Source organism: Panthera leo, chromosome A2, assembly GCF_018350215.1.
Source record: "Panthera leo isolate Ple1 chromosome A2, P.leo_Ple1_pat1.1, whole genome shotgun sequence".
In the NCBI taxonomy this organism is placed as follows: domain Eukaryota; kingdom Metazoa; phylum Chordata; class Mammalia; order Carnivora; family Felidae; genus Panthera; species Panthera leo.
In genome coordinates this window covers 12,953,765-12,971,258 of record NC_056680.1, presented here as the reverse complement: position 1 = coordinate 12,971,258, position 17,494 = coordinate 12,953,765, and the positions used below count along the sequence as shown (strand labels likewise).

At 57.4% G+C, this 17,494-nt stretch overlaps 1 protein-coding gene across 1 annotated transcript in view; it reads left to right on the top strand.

The window, feature by feature from the left end:
* Window positions 1–15,521, top strand: part of UNC13A (unc-13 homolog A) — a 52,128-nt gene extending 36,607 nt beyond the window's left edge. The window contains exons 34-45 of the mRNA XM_042927300.1: window positions 189–341; window positions 1,884–2,007; window positions 2,922–2,927; window positions 4,661–4,699; window positions 5,886–5,915; window positions 7,260–7,316; window positions 7,686–7,766; window positions 8,634–8,781; window positions 9,835–9,891; window positions 12,505–12,597; window positions 13,515–13,674; window positions 15,212–15,521. Coding sequence (XP_042783234.1) covers window positions 189–341; window positions 1,884–2,007; window positions 2,922–2,927; window positions 4,661–4,699; window positions 5,886–5,915; window positions 7,260–7,316; window positions 7,686–7,766; window positions 8,634–8,781; window positions 9,835–9,891; window positions 12,505–12,597; window positions 13,515–13,674; window positions 15,212–15,512 — 1,249 coding nt within the window. The 3' untranslated portion in view covers window positions 15,513–15,521. The remainder of the gene's footprint in view (window positions 1–188; window positions 342–1,883; window positions 2,008–2,921; window positions 2,928–4,660; window positions 4,700–5,885; window positions 5,916–7,259; window positions 7,317–7,685; window positions 7,767–8,633; window positions 8,782–9,834; window positions 9,892–12,504; window positions 12,598–13,514; window positions 13,675–15,211) is intronic.
* Window positions 15,522–17,494: the final 1,973 nt, after the last annotated feature.

Below are 17,494 nucleotides of genomic sequence, written 5' to 3'. Positions count from 1 at the left end.
AATGTCTCAGCACAGTGCCCAATTCTGCTATTCCACACCATCCCCTCCCCTGCTCAGTGATATGCCATGCCTCCGTGATGCTTGGGATAAAACATCAAGGTCCACGGGTCAGCTTTTGAGGCCTCACCTGACCCTTTCTCTGGGAGGCCTGGAGAGCCTGGCCTGAGCTCCACCCCCTGTGCCCCCAGCTTCCAGCCACACATCGAGGAGTGTGTCAAGCAGATGGGTGACATCCTCAGCCAGGTGAAGGGCACGGGCAACGTGCCAGCCAGTGCCTGCAGCAGCGTGGCCCAGGATGCTGACAATGTGCTGCAACCCATCATGGACCTGCTGGACAGCAAGTGAGTCAGGCTGGGTGGACTGAGACGGCCAGGGGGTGGTCAGGGATGGGACCTCAGAAACCCAGGGCTGACCCGGAGGGGACACTAGGGGCATGTTTGCTGGGTGGTGGTTGGATGGTTTGGATGGGTGGGTGGAGGTATGAAGGATGGGAAGACGGGTGGGTAAATGATCGGAAGGACTGGTGAGTAAATATTTGTAAGGGTGAGTGGATGGTGGTTGGATGGGTGGATGGATGGATGGGTGGATGAATGGATCAATCGATTGAAATAAGTGGATGGAAGTGTAGATGAGAGGATGGAAAGAAGGAAGGAAAGGAGATAGGAAGATGGATGGATGGATGGACGAATGGATCAATCGATTGAAATAAGGATAAGTGGATGGAAGTGTAGATGAGAGGGTGGAAAGAAGGAAGGAAAGGAGATAGGAAGGTGGATGGATGGATGGACGAATGGAACAATCGATTGAAATAAGTGGATGGAAGTGTAGATGAGAGGATGGAAAGAAGGAAGGAAAGGAGATAGGAAGATGGATGGATGGATGGATGGATGGATGGATGGATGAATGGATCAATCGATTGAAATAAGTGGATGGAAGTGTAGATGAGAGGATGGAAAGAAGGAAGGAAAGGAGGTAGGAAGATGGATGGATGGATGGGTGGAAGGATGGTTGGGAGGGAAGGAGCCAGGGAGGAAGGGGGAAGGAAAAATATGGAGGGGTCATTAAAGGAAGTTGGGGGAGGGATAGTTGGATGGGTGGGTCAGTTGCTGGGTGGATCATAGTGGCTTACCCTGTCTCCTTCAATCCCCATACATCCAATCACGGATTCTTTGTTGTTTTCCTTCCTTTTTTTTTGCCAAAAACCTTTTAAGTTTTATTTATTTATTTTAAGAGAGACAGAGACACTTATTTTATTTATTTTAAGAGAGACAGAGACACTTATTTTAAGTGAGCAGGGGAGGGGTAGAGAGACAAGGAGAGAGAGAATTCCAAGCGGGCTCCACGCTGTCGGCACCGTGCCCGATGTGGAGCTCGAACTCACAAAACCATGAGATCGTGACCTGAGCCGAAACGGAGAGTCGGACGCTTAACTGACTGAGCTACCGAGGCGCCCCTGTTGTTTTCCCTCTTCCCATCGGTCCCCTTCCCTCTCTCCTGAGCATGGCCCCAGCCCCCTCACAGTCCCTAGTCTCCAGCCTTCCTATTAGTTTGCCCCCCACTCTGTTCTTTCCAACAGGAAAGTCTGGCTGTGTCTCTCTTGAACACTCCATGGCTCCCCACTGCCCTCATCCGAAGGCCCAGGCCTTCCTCCCAGGTGTTGAGTCCCCTTCCGGTCTGGCCCCTGCTGGCCTGTCCACCTGCCATTCACTCTTCACATGTATCATACACCATAGTTCCATCAGGCTGACCATCCAGGGGTCCCTGTAGAGGCTCTGTGCCCTCTGGTGGGTCCATGGAGTCCTTTCCCACATTTGTTGAGGGAAAGGGGCTCTGTGGGTTAAGGGCCAGCTGGGCTGTCTCTCAGATCTGCCCCTCACTTCCAGCCTGACTCTCTTTGCCAAAATCTGCGAGAAGACGGTGCTGAAGCGGGTGCTGAAGGAGTTATGGAAGCTGGTCATGAACACCATGGAGAAGACCATCGTCTTGCCACCCCTCACCGACCAGACGGTGAGGCCCACAGGGGATCCCTGGGCCACCTCCCCTGTGGGAGCCCAGAGAACTTGATGCCAAAGGCATTGGGGCTCAGAGGTCAGTGGAGCCATTCAAAGATCAGAGAGGTCATACACGGGTCAAAAGTCATCAAAGAGTCAAAGAGGTCATTCCTGGGTCAGATATATAAAAAGAGGTCAAGTAGAGTTAAGAGATGTCTAAGGGGACATAGAAGCCGCCCGTGGGTCAGGAGGGCTTACGAAGGTCAGAGGTCAGCCAGAAAATAAAGAGGTCAGTTTGGGGCTCATGGCCATCCATGGATCACACAGGGCATATGGGTCAGTGTGTTCATCGGAGGGCTCTTGGGGGGGTCAATCAAGAGACAAGGAGGGGAGACACCATGGACTTCAAAGATCAGAGACAGAGGGCTCCCAGAGGTCAATCAGAGGTCACAGAGAGCATCCAAGGTCAGAGAAGTCAAGCAGAGGTCAGCATTCATCCAGAGACCAGGGCGATGCCTCTGGAACCCTTCTGGGAACAGCCCAGAGATCGTGATCCCCAGGGATCAGGCTTCCAGGAGGGAGTGGGGGACCCGAGACCTCTGCAGTGGGGCGTGGTTGGGAGTGGGTTCCTCCCGGGAAGTGTGGGGGCCTGAGGACAGCAATGGCACGGGTTCATGGCACAGCACAGAGTGAGAGGGCATTCCTGGGTGGACAGGAGGGGGGCTTGGGGAGGATGGGCAGGGCCACCAGGAGGCAACCCTGGTGGGGGAGGCTTCGGACCTCCGACCACCTGCCTGCCTCCTCTGGGCTGGGCAGGGGCACGGGGTCCGCCCCTCGGTGCCGTCTCCGCCCCCTCCCTGACCTTCCTGGGAGACTCATGGTGACTTATTCCCCCCTCCCCCACCGCCCCGCCCCCATCGCGGCTGACAGATGATCGTAAGTAGAGGCCCTTCTGTCCGTCTGTCTGTCCGTCCGCTCTGTGTCTGGACTCGGCCCACCGCGTGGCTGCACCCACCCCACCCAGCGCCCCCTCCTCACCCACCGGCCCCCCACCCACTGTCCCACCTCCCGCCTAGATGTGCCTGTGTCTGTCTGGGGCGGGGCATGGGGAGGGGGCGGGGCCTGGAGGGAGGGAGGCCACGCCCACCCACCCCGCCCCGTTATAAGCAGAGAGGACCTACCTTCCGCCTCCCAAACCCCAAACCCCGAGCCCAGGACCTTCCCATCTGACCTCGTCCTTTAGTTGGAAACCACCCTTCCTCCCATATTCTCAGACTCCAGCAGGGTATCAGTCTCTCCCCGAAGCTAGAAGGAGGTTAAAATTCGACGGAGTCGCTCTGACCTCCCCTTTGGGCTCTGAACTGCTAGCAGCCTCCCAAAATACAGGCCCTCGCCATCTGGGTCCCCACTCGGCTGTTCAGTGCAGACCCTCCTGCCACCTCTGCCTTCCCAGTCCCACCCCACGACCACATGAATCCCGGGCACACGCCCAGGCACCCAGGTGGGAGGTAGCATCCGTGACTCTGTGTCAGGCCATCTTGGCGTCAAATCCCAGCCCAGCCACTCTCTCTGTGACCTTGGGAAGTCACTTCACCTCTCAACCTCCACTTCCTTGTCTGGAAAAAGGGGTTAACTGTAGTAACTCTGTTGAGGGTTGTGATGAGAACCAAATGGGATGATGCATTAAAGTGCTCATCTCCGTGACTAGCTTAGGCTGTGTGGTCACTAAAATTAGAGCTAATATTATTGTTGGCGGAGGCAATATGTAGACACATAGGAGGGCAGAGATCTCCCTTTGTGGGCAAGACAGGTCGTCGTAAGATGTCACCTGTCCAAAGTTCGCACATACTCGTACTCGTCTCACTTCTTGGTGGCTGCAGTCTGGATCTTTGGCTGTAACCACTTGGTGGCAGCAAGGAGCTAAGGGGAGTCACTCCGTCCCCGCTAAAGAGAGGGGTGGGGGGCATGAACAGGGGAGAGGGGCAGAGGGAGAGAGAGAGACAGAATCCAACGCAGGCTCCACACTCAGCACAGAGCCCAGTGTGGGGCTTGATCCTATGACCCCGGGATCATGACCTGAGCCGAAACCAAGAGTCAGACACTCAATCGACTAAGCCACCCAGGGGGCCAGGGATTCACATTTATTGATGATTCCTTGTATGCCAGACCTCATAGCTGATGTTACAGGCCACCTTCGTGACAACCCTTTGAGTGAGGTGGATATTATTGTTCCTATTTTGCAGATGAGGGAAGCTGAGGCTCAGAGAGGAGAAGTCACTTGCTCAAGGCCACATAGTAAATGTAGGCCAGAGTCAGGTTTCAAATTCAGGTCTGTCTGAATTTGGAGCCCATTTGTTCTCCTGTTGACCCAAGAAACAAGATCCTCATATATACAGTAAACGTAAATGGGTTATATTTTGGCAGTGACTTCTTTCTCTCTGGCTCTGTATTGCTGTTTTTCCTCTCTTTCTCTTCCCTGTCTCTCTGACTCTCTTACAGCCTTTAAGAGTTGATCATTGAGGCACACACACATGCAACCCAGCCATCAGCCCCTTGTGCGGTATAAGATGCCCCTTACCTCCTGTCCCCATGAGTACGTATGTGATCACCCTGGGTTCCCACCCCACATGGCTTGCCAGGTTGATCACCCTGTGACATTGTCTCTGCAGGGCACCCTCTTGAGAAAACATGGCAAGGGATTAGAAAAGGTAATGAGGGCCTCATCTGTGCTGAGGTCCTGAGCTCTGGGGTCCGAGTGTGTGTGTGTGCGTGTGTGTGTTCATTGGCATGGGCAGGAAGGTCAGCTGGGGATCACAGGTAAAAGGCAGGTGTCTTAACCAACTCCCACACAACCAGAAGTCAGAGACGAGTTGATTCTTCAGGGACATGGCTTGGAGTCTGGGTGCACGTGTGGGCAAATGTGTACACAAACGTATGCAAACAGCTCCCTCCCTCTCATAACAAGACCCAGAGAGCTTATCTCAGCGCTGGGTTCCGCTGAAATTCTGTGGCTTCAAGAAGGGCCCCAGACGCTGCACCGCGGCCCTCGACCGAGACATGCCTTGTTGTTCATGTAGATTTTGTTGTTGTTCTAACGGGTGTTTGCTGTAAGGAGACGGGAGCTGTGGCAGCACACGAACAGTTGCCCTTGCTGTGCAATTCACGCAGGAACTGTCATCCCTGTGAGCGCACACGAGGGGTCTCTGCTACATGAACATGGGTTGTAGGGCTTCCCTACTCACTCATGTAGCCCTTTTGGGGGGCACCATTTACATGCAAGTGCATCCGTGTGGGGGTGAGAGTGTGTGGGTTGATGTGTGTGACTGTGCACACGTGTGCAAGCGTTTGGGAGTGCACGTGTGTATTTTAGTGTGTGAGCTCTGTGTGTGTGTGTGTGTGTGTGTGTGTGTGTGTTGTATGCTGATCCAGGTGTGTGTGTATGAGGGGGCATAAACTCTCTGCACCTGCGTGGATGTGCTTGGGTGCGTTTCTCTAGACTGAGGGAACTTGTGGTACCTAGAAGTACGTTTCTTTGAGAGCCAGGGTTCCCAGGGAAGAGTCCTGGGAGTTGGGGGAGGAGAGAAACCCAAGCCCTTTCTCTTCTCTCCTCCTCCCCAAGGCGCCTCATCCCTGGGCAGGCTGTCCCCAGGTGACGGGCTGGTTCTAGCCTCCTGGCTAGTCCGGGCGTCTAGCCCCCCAGCTCCCAGTGGGAGACGAGGGAAGGTGCCTAGCTGAGGAGGGGGCCCAGCGTTAAACCCAGGAGCTGGGGTGGGGGGGGGGAGGGCAGCTTGTGGGCCGGGGAGTGGAACTGTGCTTTCAGGGGGCAGGGAAACCCCAGTGAACACCCTCCCATCAGCCGCCCAAACTCTGACCTCCGCCTGATTCTCTCCACAGGGCAGGGTGAAATTGCCAAGCCACTCAGATGTAAGACCAGCCCGTCACTGTCTGTCTGGCTCCCACCCCCTCACCCCCTCCCCACCCCGTGCCTCCTTCCACCTCTGTGGTCTGTGCCGTCTCGGGGGGCGCACTGTGAACCCATCCGTGGTCTCTTCTTCCTTTGTCTGTCTGGTTTGCTCGCGAGGGGCAGCGGGCGGGGGGGGGGAGCAGGAGGGGAGGAGAGGGTGGCAGGGGGAACCAAGGACCAGACGGCTGGGCTCCTGAGTCACTGTACCTCATGACAGCCTCCGGTCATCACAGACAAGGAATGAAAACAGCTCCCATCGGCCAGCTGGTCGACCCTCCACACGATTCCAAAGATCCCAGCTATGAATGGCCCTCCTCCCTGCCTCGCCCTGCTCAGGACCCCGGACCATCCCAGGGCCCAGTAAACGCAGGACTCATTACCTCATTGACACTTCGGCCTCCCCCATCCCCCAAGCTAGCGTAGGTGCCCCTGTTAACCAGGGAAGGAAACTGAGGCCCAGAAAGGGCCGGGGACATGCCGCAGGTCACCCAGCACAGCGATCGGAGGCTGCAGGACCATTGCCCCCAGCACCGCTCATGACCTTGAGACCAAATGATAATAACAGCGAACACCGAACAAAGACAGATTGAGCCCCAGCTAAGCCGTGAAGTGGATACGATGTCCCCCAACTAGATGGGAAGGCTCAGAGAGGTTAAGTGACTTGCCCAGGACCACACAGCAGAGCTGGGATTTGAACCCAGGCCCACCCGGCTCATCGGGGCCATAACCAGGACGCCATCTTGCTGGCGTCTGTTTTGGGTGGGGTGGGGGATGGGTACCGAGGTGTGTGTGGGTGGGGAGGATTCTTCCCTTTACAAGGTCAGACTAACAGCCACCCAGATTATTGGGGAAATTCGCCCACACAGGGAATGGGCCCAGGGAGGGGGCGGGGAAGGCTGGGGGCGGGGGTCACTAGAGCCCATCCCCTAGTTTTCTCAAAACCCCCTGACTTCGGGCTGGCAAGCCCATCCCATACTGACAAACACCATCTACGGCTCCCTAACCCACGGCCCCTCGCTGCCCATTCTGTCGTCTCTGTCCCACAAACCTGGGGTCCTGAGGGAGGCAAGAGGGTGGGTAGTACGCCCACACTGGGATTTGCAAGGACAAAGTCACCACCTCCTCCTCAGCACTTTCTGAGGGGGAAGCTCCAGGCCTCTGTCCCTGGGACACAACCATTGCCCTGCCCAGAGCCTCTGGACAAAAACTAAGATCGTGTCCCAGGCTGGGGTGTCAGTAAGGCTGTGGGGATTGGTCTGGAGGACCCCCACGCTCACCTTGGCTGTGACTGTTGTTATCTGCAGGGAACCCAGATGATCTTCAATGCAGCCAAAGAACTGGGTCAGCTGTCTAAACTCAAGGTGAGGCCAGGGGTGGGGGCAGGAGATTGGGGTGGGGAAGCTTCCTGGGGGGAGAGGTCCCAGAATGGTGACATGCTCAAGGGACAGAAACCCTGCTCAGACTGACGGAAGCATAATTGATTTGCTCCACTGTGTTGCAAAGATGTGCAAAGTTCGGCTTCAGATACAGCTTGATCAAGGGTACACATAGTTTATTCAACAAATATTGAGCCCCTGTTGTGTGCCACTCACACGCTAGGCACCAGGGACATCGTGATGAAAAGACAGACCCACTCTCCAACTCCTCAGAGTTTTACAGGGATGAGGCCCATAGACAGGCAGATCCCTAAGGTGGGTCTGCCCACCCGGGCCCTCTCTCCATCCATCCAGGACCACATGGTACGAGAAGAAGCCAAGAGCTTGACCCCGAAGCAGTGTGCAGTAGTTGAGCTGGCCCTGGACACCATCAAGGTGAGAGTTCCCACCCCTGTGTCATCCCAGGGGGAGCAGGCAGAGCGTGTGACTTAGGCTTGAACCCACCTCAATGTATCCAATTTACAAACACCCCCTGATGACTCTTCTGTCAGCTCCAGGCTGGCTGATGGCGGGGCCCCGAGGAGCCCTAGGTTCAGGGGGGACAGCCCCAGCTCTGTGGGGTCAGGGCCGGGTAGAAGGGAGGATGGGAATTGAGGGAGCCCAGGAACGGAGAAGCGAGGGCTTTCTGAAAGAAGGCATGTGGGAGGTGGGTCTTGAGGAATGCGTAGGAGTTCACAAGGCAAAGCAAACAAAGCATTGCAGGCAGAGGACCAGCCCGTGCAAGAACACTGTGGTCTCCATGACACAAAAAGCATGAAAATTACTCTAGAAGACATTTTTTGCTGCAACAGAGAATTATAGTGAAACAGGGTTCGCAACACAGTAAGGAGGGTGGTCAGGGAAAGCTCCTCGAGACCTTACCCAGAGGAAGACCACCATGGCAAAATGGGGGTGTTTGAAGTGGGGGGGGGGACTCCCCATCAGTGAGCACAGTAAGTGCAAAGACCCCGAGGCAGGTATGTTCTGGGGAAGACATTTGGAGAGAAGCCTGGGAGGTTGCAGGGTTGGGGCCACAGAGGCTTGGGGAGAGGCGGGAGGCATGGGTATTAACTTTGAGAGTGCTGGAAGCCCACCCGTGGATTTGGGACAGGGTTGGAGGTCGGGGAGTGGAGAGCACGACTTGGGTGTTTTGAGGGCCCCCAGGCCATCCGGGGCGCGTCACCACCGGAGGGCAGCGGAGTTGGGGAGGGCGGATTGGGGCTGCCCAACTGGTCTCACCTCTCCCCACCCCGTCCTCCACAGCAATACTTCCACGCAGGTGGCGTGGGCCTCAAGAAGACCTTCCTGGAGAAGAGCCCAGACCTGCAGTCCCTGCGCTACGCCCTGTCCCTCTACACGCAGGCCACCGACCTGCTCATCAAGACCTTCGTGCAGACGCAATCGGCCCAGGGTAAGCGGCGGCCTAGCGCGCGGCGACCCAGCCCCTACCCAGCGAGGCTGCCACTGACTCGCCTCTGTGACGTCACGGCCCGGGGCAACTGACCAGCTCTCGGCGCTCACGAGCTCCGTGAGGTCACCGGGCCAGTGAGGGATCAACAACTCGTGGGGGCGGGACTTCTGACGTCACTGGGCCAGGAGGTGATTGGCATTTCCTGGGGGAAAATCTATGACCTCACGGGGCCAGGAGGGGATTGAAAGCTGTGGGGCGGGACCTCTTTGAAAGGCCAGGACCAGGGAGCGACTGAAAGCACCAAGGGACGCGGCTTTGAAGGGCAGGGTCCAGGGGGTGGTTGACATTTAGGGGCGGGGGGAGGCGGGGCAGATGACGTCACGCGGCAAAGGAATGATTGGCTGTCCCGGGGATGGGCGGGGCCCCGACCTGGAGGAGTGGACGGAGAGGGGGTTTCCATTTCTCAAGTTCTCGCTTTGTCTCTCTCTCTCTCTCTCTCTCCTCTTGTCTCTGTCTCCTGTCCCTCTCTGAGTTCCCACACAGCAGCTGGGGCTGAGGGGAGCAGGACTCCAGGGTCCTAGTTCCCCTCCCTGAGGACCCGCCCTTTTCAAAACGGGCCCTAAGACCGGGGAGAGATGTTTGGCCGCTGACCCAGGCTTAGCTCCGGCAGGGGGGTAGGAGGGAGAGTTGCCCGCAAGCCGGAAGCTGGGGTGAGGGGAGCGGCCCCCTTCCCCTCCAGTCAGCCCAGGGCCCGGGGCGCTCCCTGGGCGTCAGGCCTCTGTGCTCAGCTTCGTGCCCAGTCCAAGCTGCTGCTTTTAGTGTCCCTGGTGTCCCGTCCCCCCCCCCCCCCCGGAGCGGGAGGCTGTCTGTCCGTCCGTCTGCAGCTGACGTTTCTCTCTCTCTTGTTTCTCCTCCCTCTCACTCGCCGCCCCCTCTCCGCGCCTCCCCTGCTCCCCGCCACGTACACTCTCGCCCTCCATCCTCGCCTCTCGCTCGCTCGTCTCTCCCCCCACCCCTCCCTTCCCTCCTTTCTCCACCTTCCCCCGTGATTAGTCCATGGTGGAAAAGGGACTAGGTTTACCCTTAGTGAAGACATTTATCCTGAGAAGGGTACGTGCCTCCGCCGCCCGCCGCCCGCCCGGTGCCCGGTGCCTGCGCCCCTCCCGGCCCCGGCTAGTAAAAGGCCCGTCCTTCCGCCTCCCCGGCCCGCCGGGCCCCGTCCAGGCCGGACCGGCTGTGGGGGCCTAGGTGGATGAGGGGGAAGGACGGCTTGCTGGTTCCACGTGGGGAAGGAGAAGCGATTCGAGTCGGAATCCGCTTCTTCCTAGGTGCATCTCTTAAGCCAGATCCCGGTCCCCCGGACAGCGCCTGCACGGTTAAGAGTGGGCTCAGATCCCAGTGAGCTATGATCCCAGCTCCGCCATTTGGGCGGGCCGGACGCCTGCAGGGAGCATGTCGCCTCCCTGAGCCTCAGCTTTCTCATCTGTGAAATGGGAACCGTCAGGGGCCCTAATTCATAAGACTGTTTTTAGGATTAGATGAATTAAATGTAGAGAAGTTCCTGACCTGTCATACATGCAGTAGCTCCCAGCGAGTGTATTGTTGTTACTTTTATTATTAATTAATTAATTAATTAATATTATTACTGATGTCATTCTTCCAAGCATAGCAAACTAACAGTTTTCAGGCTCTGACTCTGGGCCAGCGCTTGTGCCAAGAAGCATTTCTCAGGGATTTTTGAAAAGATTTCTCCCAATTGCCCCCCAGGATGGTCCATCATTCCACAGATGAGGAAGCTGAGTCTCAAAGGAGATTAAGCCACTTGCCCAAGGAACCTTCCCCGACGGGAAGATACTCGGGGAGGGATGGGATTGGGGTACGCACAGGGAAGCCCCAGAAAGACCCTTCCCCTTGGAGCCAGCAAACTACGGGATGGGGGCGCCCAGCACTGCCCTCCTCCCCCTTCTTACTAGCTTTGGCCATGGTCTGACCCCTCACCCCACCCACCATTGCCCAACTACCCCCCCTGGCACCCTCAGTCTGGCCCGGATTGAGCTTGCTGTGAAGCATCAGCCTTGGGGGGTGGGGGAGGTGAGGCTGAGCATGTGACTGGTGGGGGGAGGGGGGACCGAAGCCTGAAATGACAAGGAAGGTGGCCTGGGGTGGGCAGCAAAGATGGGGGTGGTGCACGCCCCAGCAGTGGGGTGATGGGGGTCTCCAGGCCTCTCTGCCCCCTGAGCCTCAGTCACTTCCTACCCAATGCCAGGTAACCCGGATTAACCTTGGGCACCCACCCCTGACTCTCCCTTTCCTCCCCCATGCATGGGGCGCTCAAGGTGTGGGGAGCTTCCTGAGGGGCAGGGGAGGGGCCTGGTGGGGGTGCTGGCGGTCACAGGTTTCAGGCCCCACAGGATGCCCTTTCCAGAGCCACAGAGAGAGGGATGGGACAGAGAGTGTTAAGCTGCTCCTTCAATGACCCCCATCGGAACCAATCAGTCAGGGCATTCCTGGTAGCTAGAAATAGAGGCAGACTGGGGAATTTGTGGGCCTGGAACCGAAAGATTAAGGGTTACGCTGACACCAATAATAGCTGAATCCAGAGCCTCTAACAATGTCTTTGGTCACTGGTCTCTGTTGAGACATCTGTGAGGTAGGCCTTCCCCCCACTGGGCAGAGACAGCCTTGCTAGCTTAGCACCAAAGAGTCTTTCCTCAGAGTTGCAGCCAAAGTCCCAGAGCTAACTCTGATTGGCCCAGCGTGGGTCACATGACCATTCCGGAGCCAATCACTGCAACTGTGGGCAGGGAATGCTCTGGGCAGCCATGGTTCATTTAGCCATACCAAGATCTGAGGTGGGTGTGGGGGTATTTCTCAATGGAAACTTGAGATTCTCTATTGAAAAGAGGAATGGCATTGAAGGAGGGAGAGAAAAGATAGCCTGCAAGCTGTCGCCTCAGAAGAAGTGAGGACTCTGGGTCGGGTCGGGTTATCGCAGTGTTTTGGAGAAGCAGCGAGGGAGCCCATGTGGCTGGAGCAGAGTTAGCGAGGGTGAGAGTGGAGAGAAACGAGGCAGGCCAGGGAATAGCGAGGACACATTGGGAGCGACCTCGCAGATCACAAAAAGGACTTCGATCATTTCAGAGTGAGACGGAAGGCCATGGAAAGCTTTTGAGCAGAGGAGGGAAGTGACCTAACTTAATAGGATTTCTCTGGCCGGTGTACTGAGAAAAGAGGATTCAGAAGGGGGCTACTGCAATAGTCCAGGCATGTGATGGTGGGGGATGGGACGGGATGGAGGCTAAGGAGGTGGGACAGATTCTCTGGTGTATTCAGCTAGTGTACAGGATGGGAACCCGAAGAGTCTGGCACTGTGACAACCCAAAGGAGAAAATGAATCCCGGGCAGCTAGGGGGTCAGGTGTTGCCAGGATGAGTTTCGACCAGACGGCAATCACTGGCCTGAGAAAAATGGGGGGCAGGTGCGTTAAACTCAGAGACGTTAAGAGATCCGCCTGAGACCCTACAGCAAGGCAGTGAAGGGGCAGAACCCAGCGTTCTTGGCCTCCTAAGACCACGTGCCATCCCAGCCCCACCCTCAGTGCCAACCCTGTCAGGGCTGATGGCCCAGTGCCGCCAGCACATGGTGGGTGGGAGGTGGTCCAGGTCCCTTAAGTGGGTGGGAGGAATGGAGCTCACGCCAAGCATCCTCCCCTACCCCGCCCAGGCTCGGGTGTGGAAGACCCTGTGGGTGAAGTTTCAGTCCACGTCGAGCTCTTCACTCATCCGGGAACCGGGGAGCACAAGGTCACTGTGAAAGGTGAGTGGTCTGAGTTGGGAGGGAGAGTGCCCTCTCCAGGATTCGCTAGTCCTATGACAGAAACCGCCCTCAGACGAGCTTAATCAAGAAAAATAGTTGTTATTTAAAAAAAAAAAAAATTTCATAAAACTAAACAATTCCAGAAAGTGTGATGGGACTGAATTCCACTTTCTCCATCCCTCCTCTGCTCTGCCTTCTTTTTGTTGGCTTTTATTTATTTATTTATTTATTTATTTATTTATTTATTTTTAGATTAAAACAGACTCGGTTGTTTTAACCAAGGCCTAAAATACCACTGGTTTAAACAAGATAGAATGAGGGGTGCCTGGGTGGCTCAGTCCGTTAAGCGTCTGACTTCGGCTCAGGTCATGACCTCACGGTCCGTGAGTTCGAGCCCCACGTGGGGCTCTGTGCTGAGGGCTCGGAGCCTGGAGCCTGCTTCGGATTCTGTGCCTCTCTCTCTCTCTCTCTGCCTCTCCCCTGCTTGCACACTCTCTCTCTCTCTCTCTCTCTCAAAAATCAATAAACATTACAAAAAATTTTAAACAAAACAGAATGCGATTTTCTCTAACTCCGAGGACAATCAGCCCGGAGCTGACGTGGAGGTTTTCCAGTGTTGGGGATCCCTACCTTCTCTGATTCCACTTACATCTCTAATGTTTTCCTCCTCCCCACCAGCATCCCAGCCTGCAGCTAGGAGAAGGAGAACGTGTAGCGCATTCTCCCGGCCCTTTAAGCCCCAACCTGAAAGTTGTACACATCACTTCCTCTCCCGTTTTGCCGGCTGGAACTTCGTCACATGGCCGCACTTAGCTGTAGGAATATTGCGGGGACTGGGGCTTTTCAGACAGGCGTTGAAAACCACAGCTGCGTAGAGAGGACCCTGACAGTCTTACCCTCTACTTCCCCCCCGACAGTGGTGGCGGCCAATGACCTCAAGTGGCAGACTTCTGGCATTTTCCGGCCATTCATCGAGGTCAACATCATCGGGCCCCAGCTCAGCGACAAGAAACGCAAGTTTGCGACCAAATCCAAGAACAACAGCTGGGCCCCCAAGTACAACGAGAGCTTCCAGTTGTGAGTCTAAGGCTGGTTGGGGGATCACGGGGAGGGGCCATCTGCTGCGTGAATTTCAGGGCCCGCTAGGCCAGAGGGAAGTCTGGTGGGCCAGTGGTATCTGGGTGCAGGAAGGAGAGGGGTCGTATCCTAGGTGAGGGCCCGGGGAAGCGAGGCGCCTTGGTGCAGGAGTGACGCTGGCGAGGGGATGGGGGTAACCACTTTGGGAGACAGGCAGTTCCCAGGGGAGGCAGTAAATGTGATATAACATGTTGATGAAGGCTTGTGAAGAGGAAGGGAAGTTTGAGCAGAGGGGGCATGTTGGGCAGGGTCATTTCTGGGGTTGGAGACTCAGGTCTGGTTAAGGGCCATGAGCGATCATGATGAGGCAAGGAACGTGTGGGTGAGGGTCTCAGGGCCATGGGGGCAGGTGTCCTGGAGTCAGCAGTGAGCCTTGTCAGGGCTGCTGGGGCAGGTCAGGAGGAGTCTGCATTGGGGGACAGGAGTGGACCGTGGTCCAGGGCATGGGGATGCCCGTCAAGTGGGTGGGGTGGGGTCGCATCCAGAAGGGACTTCCTGGTGAGCAAGAGTGAGCTTAGTCAGAAGCATCCAGGGTCCAGAGGGGCAGATGACCTGGGGAGCATAAATATGTCTGATCAGGGTATTACTTGGGATGGGCAGACATTTAGATCAGGTGTAAACCTCGCTGGGGCAGGATAGTGGGGGCAGGGGGCTGTTCCTGGGGGACAGAAATGCAGAGGGGTAAGGGAGCATCAGAACAGGGGAGAGGTGGGGACCCCTGAAGGACAAGAAGAGGGCTCTTGGTCAGAGGATTTGGGAGTGGTAGGTCACCTGATGCAATGCTTGGGAGCAGGCCCATGATCTAGTTGGGGGACAAATGTCTCCTGGGGTGGCTGGTAGTCCTTGAGGGCCAGGAATGCAGCCTGGGAGGGTGTTTCTAGGGAGCGGTGTGGGCATAGCCCATTAGGGCAGGTCTCCTGGGGGCAGAAGCCCAGCGTCACTGGGGACACAGCCTGCTGGTAGGGGGAGACGTGCTGGAGTGTGGGGCGGGTCACTCACGGTGACGCTTGAGAGCAGTTCGCGCGGACAGATCTCCTTAGAGGTGAGAGGGGTGGGCTAGGAAGTATGGGGGTGGGGCACGCCAAGGAGATAACCGGAGTTCAGGTGGCAGCCTGGTAAAGGGGCTTCCGGGCGTGGCGTCTGGGGCAGGTTGGCGAGCAGCAGCTCAGCGGGCCAAAGGTGTGGGCGCTTTGGACGGGTGGAAGCATGGCCTCGCCAGGGTGTCTTGGGAAAAGTGTCACCTGGGGTGGGGACGGGGTTTGGCCCTCGGCTGAAAGTAGGATGGTGGCGGTATTGTGGGCTGGAGGTGGGGTGGGGGTTAGAAGGGAGGAAGGAGTGACGGGGCAGAGACACTACTTGGGGGCGGGGCGGGGCGGGGCCCAGCCCTCGGGGGCGTGGCCCGGCGCGGAGGCGGGGTCAGCAGGAGGGGGTGGTGGCCCGGCGGGCGGGGCTGTCCTCACGCCCCGCCCCCTCGCAGCACGCTGAGCGCTGACGCGGGCCCGGAGTGCTACGAGCTGCAGGTGTGCGTCAAGGACTACTGCTTCGCGCGCGAGGACCGCACGGTGGGGCTGGCCGTGCTGCAGCTGCGGGAGCTGGCCCAGCGCGGGAGCGCCGCCTGCTGGCTGCCACTGGGTCGCCGCATCCACATGGACGACACGGGCCTCACAGTGCTGCGCATCCTGTCACAGCGCAGCAACGACGAGGTGGCCAAGGAGTTCGTCAAGCTCAAGTCGGACACGCGCTCCGCCGAGGAGGGCGGCGCGGCGCCTGCGCCCTAGCGCGGGGCACGCGGGCGGGCAGCACTGCGCCTGCGCGCGGGGCGGGGCGACGTCTGTGCGCTGGGACCTCCCAGAGGCCGAGTCTCCGGGCTCCGGTGCGGAGGGCTGAGTGCGCCTGCGCCCTTGACTTAGCTCCCACCTCTAGGGACTGGTGAACGGACGACGCCCCGCCCCCTCGAGCAGCCACGCCCTAGGGCGCGATGAAGGAAGAAGCCACATCCCCTACCAGAAGCCAAGTCCCCAGCGCCTAGGGGACCTTTCGAGCTGGGATGGGAGGGAGTCCTGCCCCCCTGTGGAGGAGGCCAGGTCCTGGGGCTCTGGTACGGGGAGACCCTGCCTCCTGTCCCCTGGAAAAGCCATAAGATGGGTCCCCAAATCCTGGGGCCCGAGACCAATTGCCAAGTATGAAACTCTCAGCTCCCTGGAGGGGCGGGCCCTGGGCAAGGGGCAGGGCTTCCTAGAGCGCCCCCTGGGGTGGTCTAGGGGTTGGAGGCACTAGAAAGCTGGTTGGAGGGCCCAGGTTGGACCAGAGTGTCTTTTCATGTTTGTGCAAAAAATAAACAGGGAGGGAGGGGAGGATGGGATTTCAAAAGCACATGCGCCCTCGGGCGCCCAAACCCTGGGGGCCAAGTGGACGGCTCTGAAGCACCCGCACTGCCCCCACTTCCCCATGGGGGTTTGCCTCTCCTTTTCCCCCAACATACCCATCCTCATAGCATAGAGTTGAACCCACCCGTTTAACAGATGGCAGAACTGCGGCCCAGAGAGCCGCTCGAGACTTTGCTGAAGGCCCCAGTGCCACACCTTCTCCCCACTCCCTTTGGCCTGTGTGCCCCATCTAAGGGTGGGCTGAAATCGGATGACCCGACACAGCTCCCCATTGCTGCTAACCCCTCCTCAGGGGACCTCCCCCATTCCTTACAAGGGATGGGGGTTCTGGGCCAAGGCCCCCACTGCCCCCTCCCACGGCTGGCTGCCAAGCAAAACCCCAGCCCTCAGCCCTTCCCCTGGGACCCGATGGGAAGATTCCCTGAGAACTCTTGACCTCCCACCAAGAAAGAGTGAGGGTTTGGGGCTCCCTGGACCCAGGCACCGCCCCCCCCCCCAACCCCTTCTTCCTCTCCCAGAATTCTCCAGGCAGGCGAGAAAGAGACCAGAAACTCTAGGTGTGTGTATATATGTGTGTGTGTGTAAATATACCAACATGCTCGGAGCTTAGTCTCCAAAATCTCATTCATTCATTCAGGCACCGCGCCACAGGATACCCCCAGGTGGGGCCTCCACCTGCCTGAAGCTCTTCCTCCAGCAGGCGTTGGTGGGGCAATCTGGCCAGAGTCAAGTTTCCCCATTTTAGCTCACGGAGACAGAATCTTTTGGTAAAGTTTGTCACGGCTTGTCTTTGCCCAGAATCTGCTTTTCCATGTTGGACGGGTGCTTATGGGCCGTTTGCTTTTCCTGCCAGATTGACCAAGCACCAGAGGGAACCGTAGGTGCGGAGGCTGAGGTGGGCAGGTTTGAAGCGCAGCGAGGTCACTGTGGCTGGCGAGGGGGACCACAGGGAGAAGGTGTTGATGTCGGGGAGACGTGCAGAGATATCAGACCGGGCAGGGCCTTGTGTGCTGCTCTGGGGAGTTCTGATATTACCCGAAGGGATTTGGGGAGCCCCAGGAGATCTTAAAGCTGAGAACAGTCTGGATTTCAGGCGTCAGAAGCTCCCTCTGGCTACCTCATGGAGAATGGACCAATGCAGTTTGGGGGAGAGACAGAGTGCTTTCGGGATATTGAAATTAATTCCTGGAAAGATTTTGGGAGATAGAGTAAAAAGGAAAAAACAAAAACCCACCCCTTAGACGAGCCCAGGGCTGATGGGTACAGTTGTTCCTGCTGTGCCCTGGCCAAGGGTCTGGCATTTCTAAGGAGGCCATGTGCAAATCCTAGGTGCTGGGACTTGTGTGTTTATACTGATGGTTTCCCGGCACGTG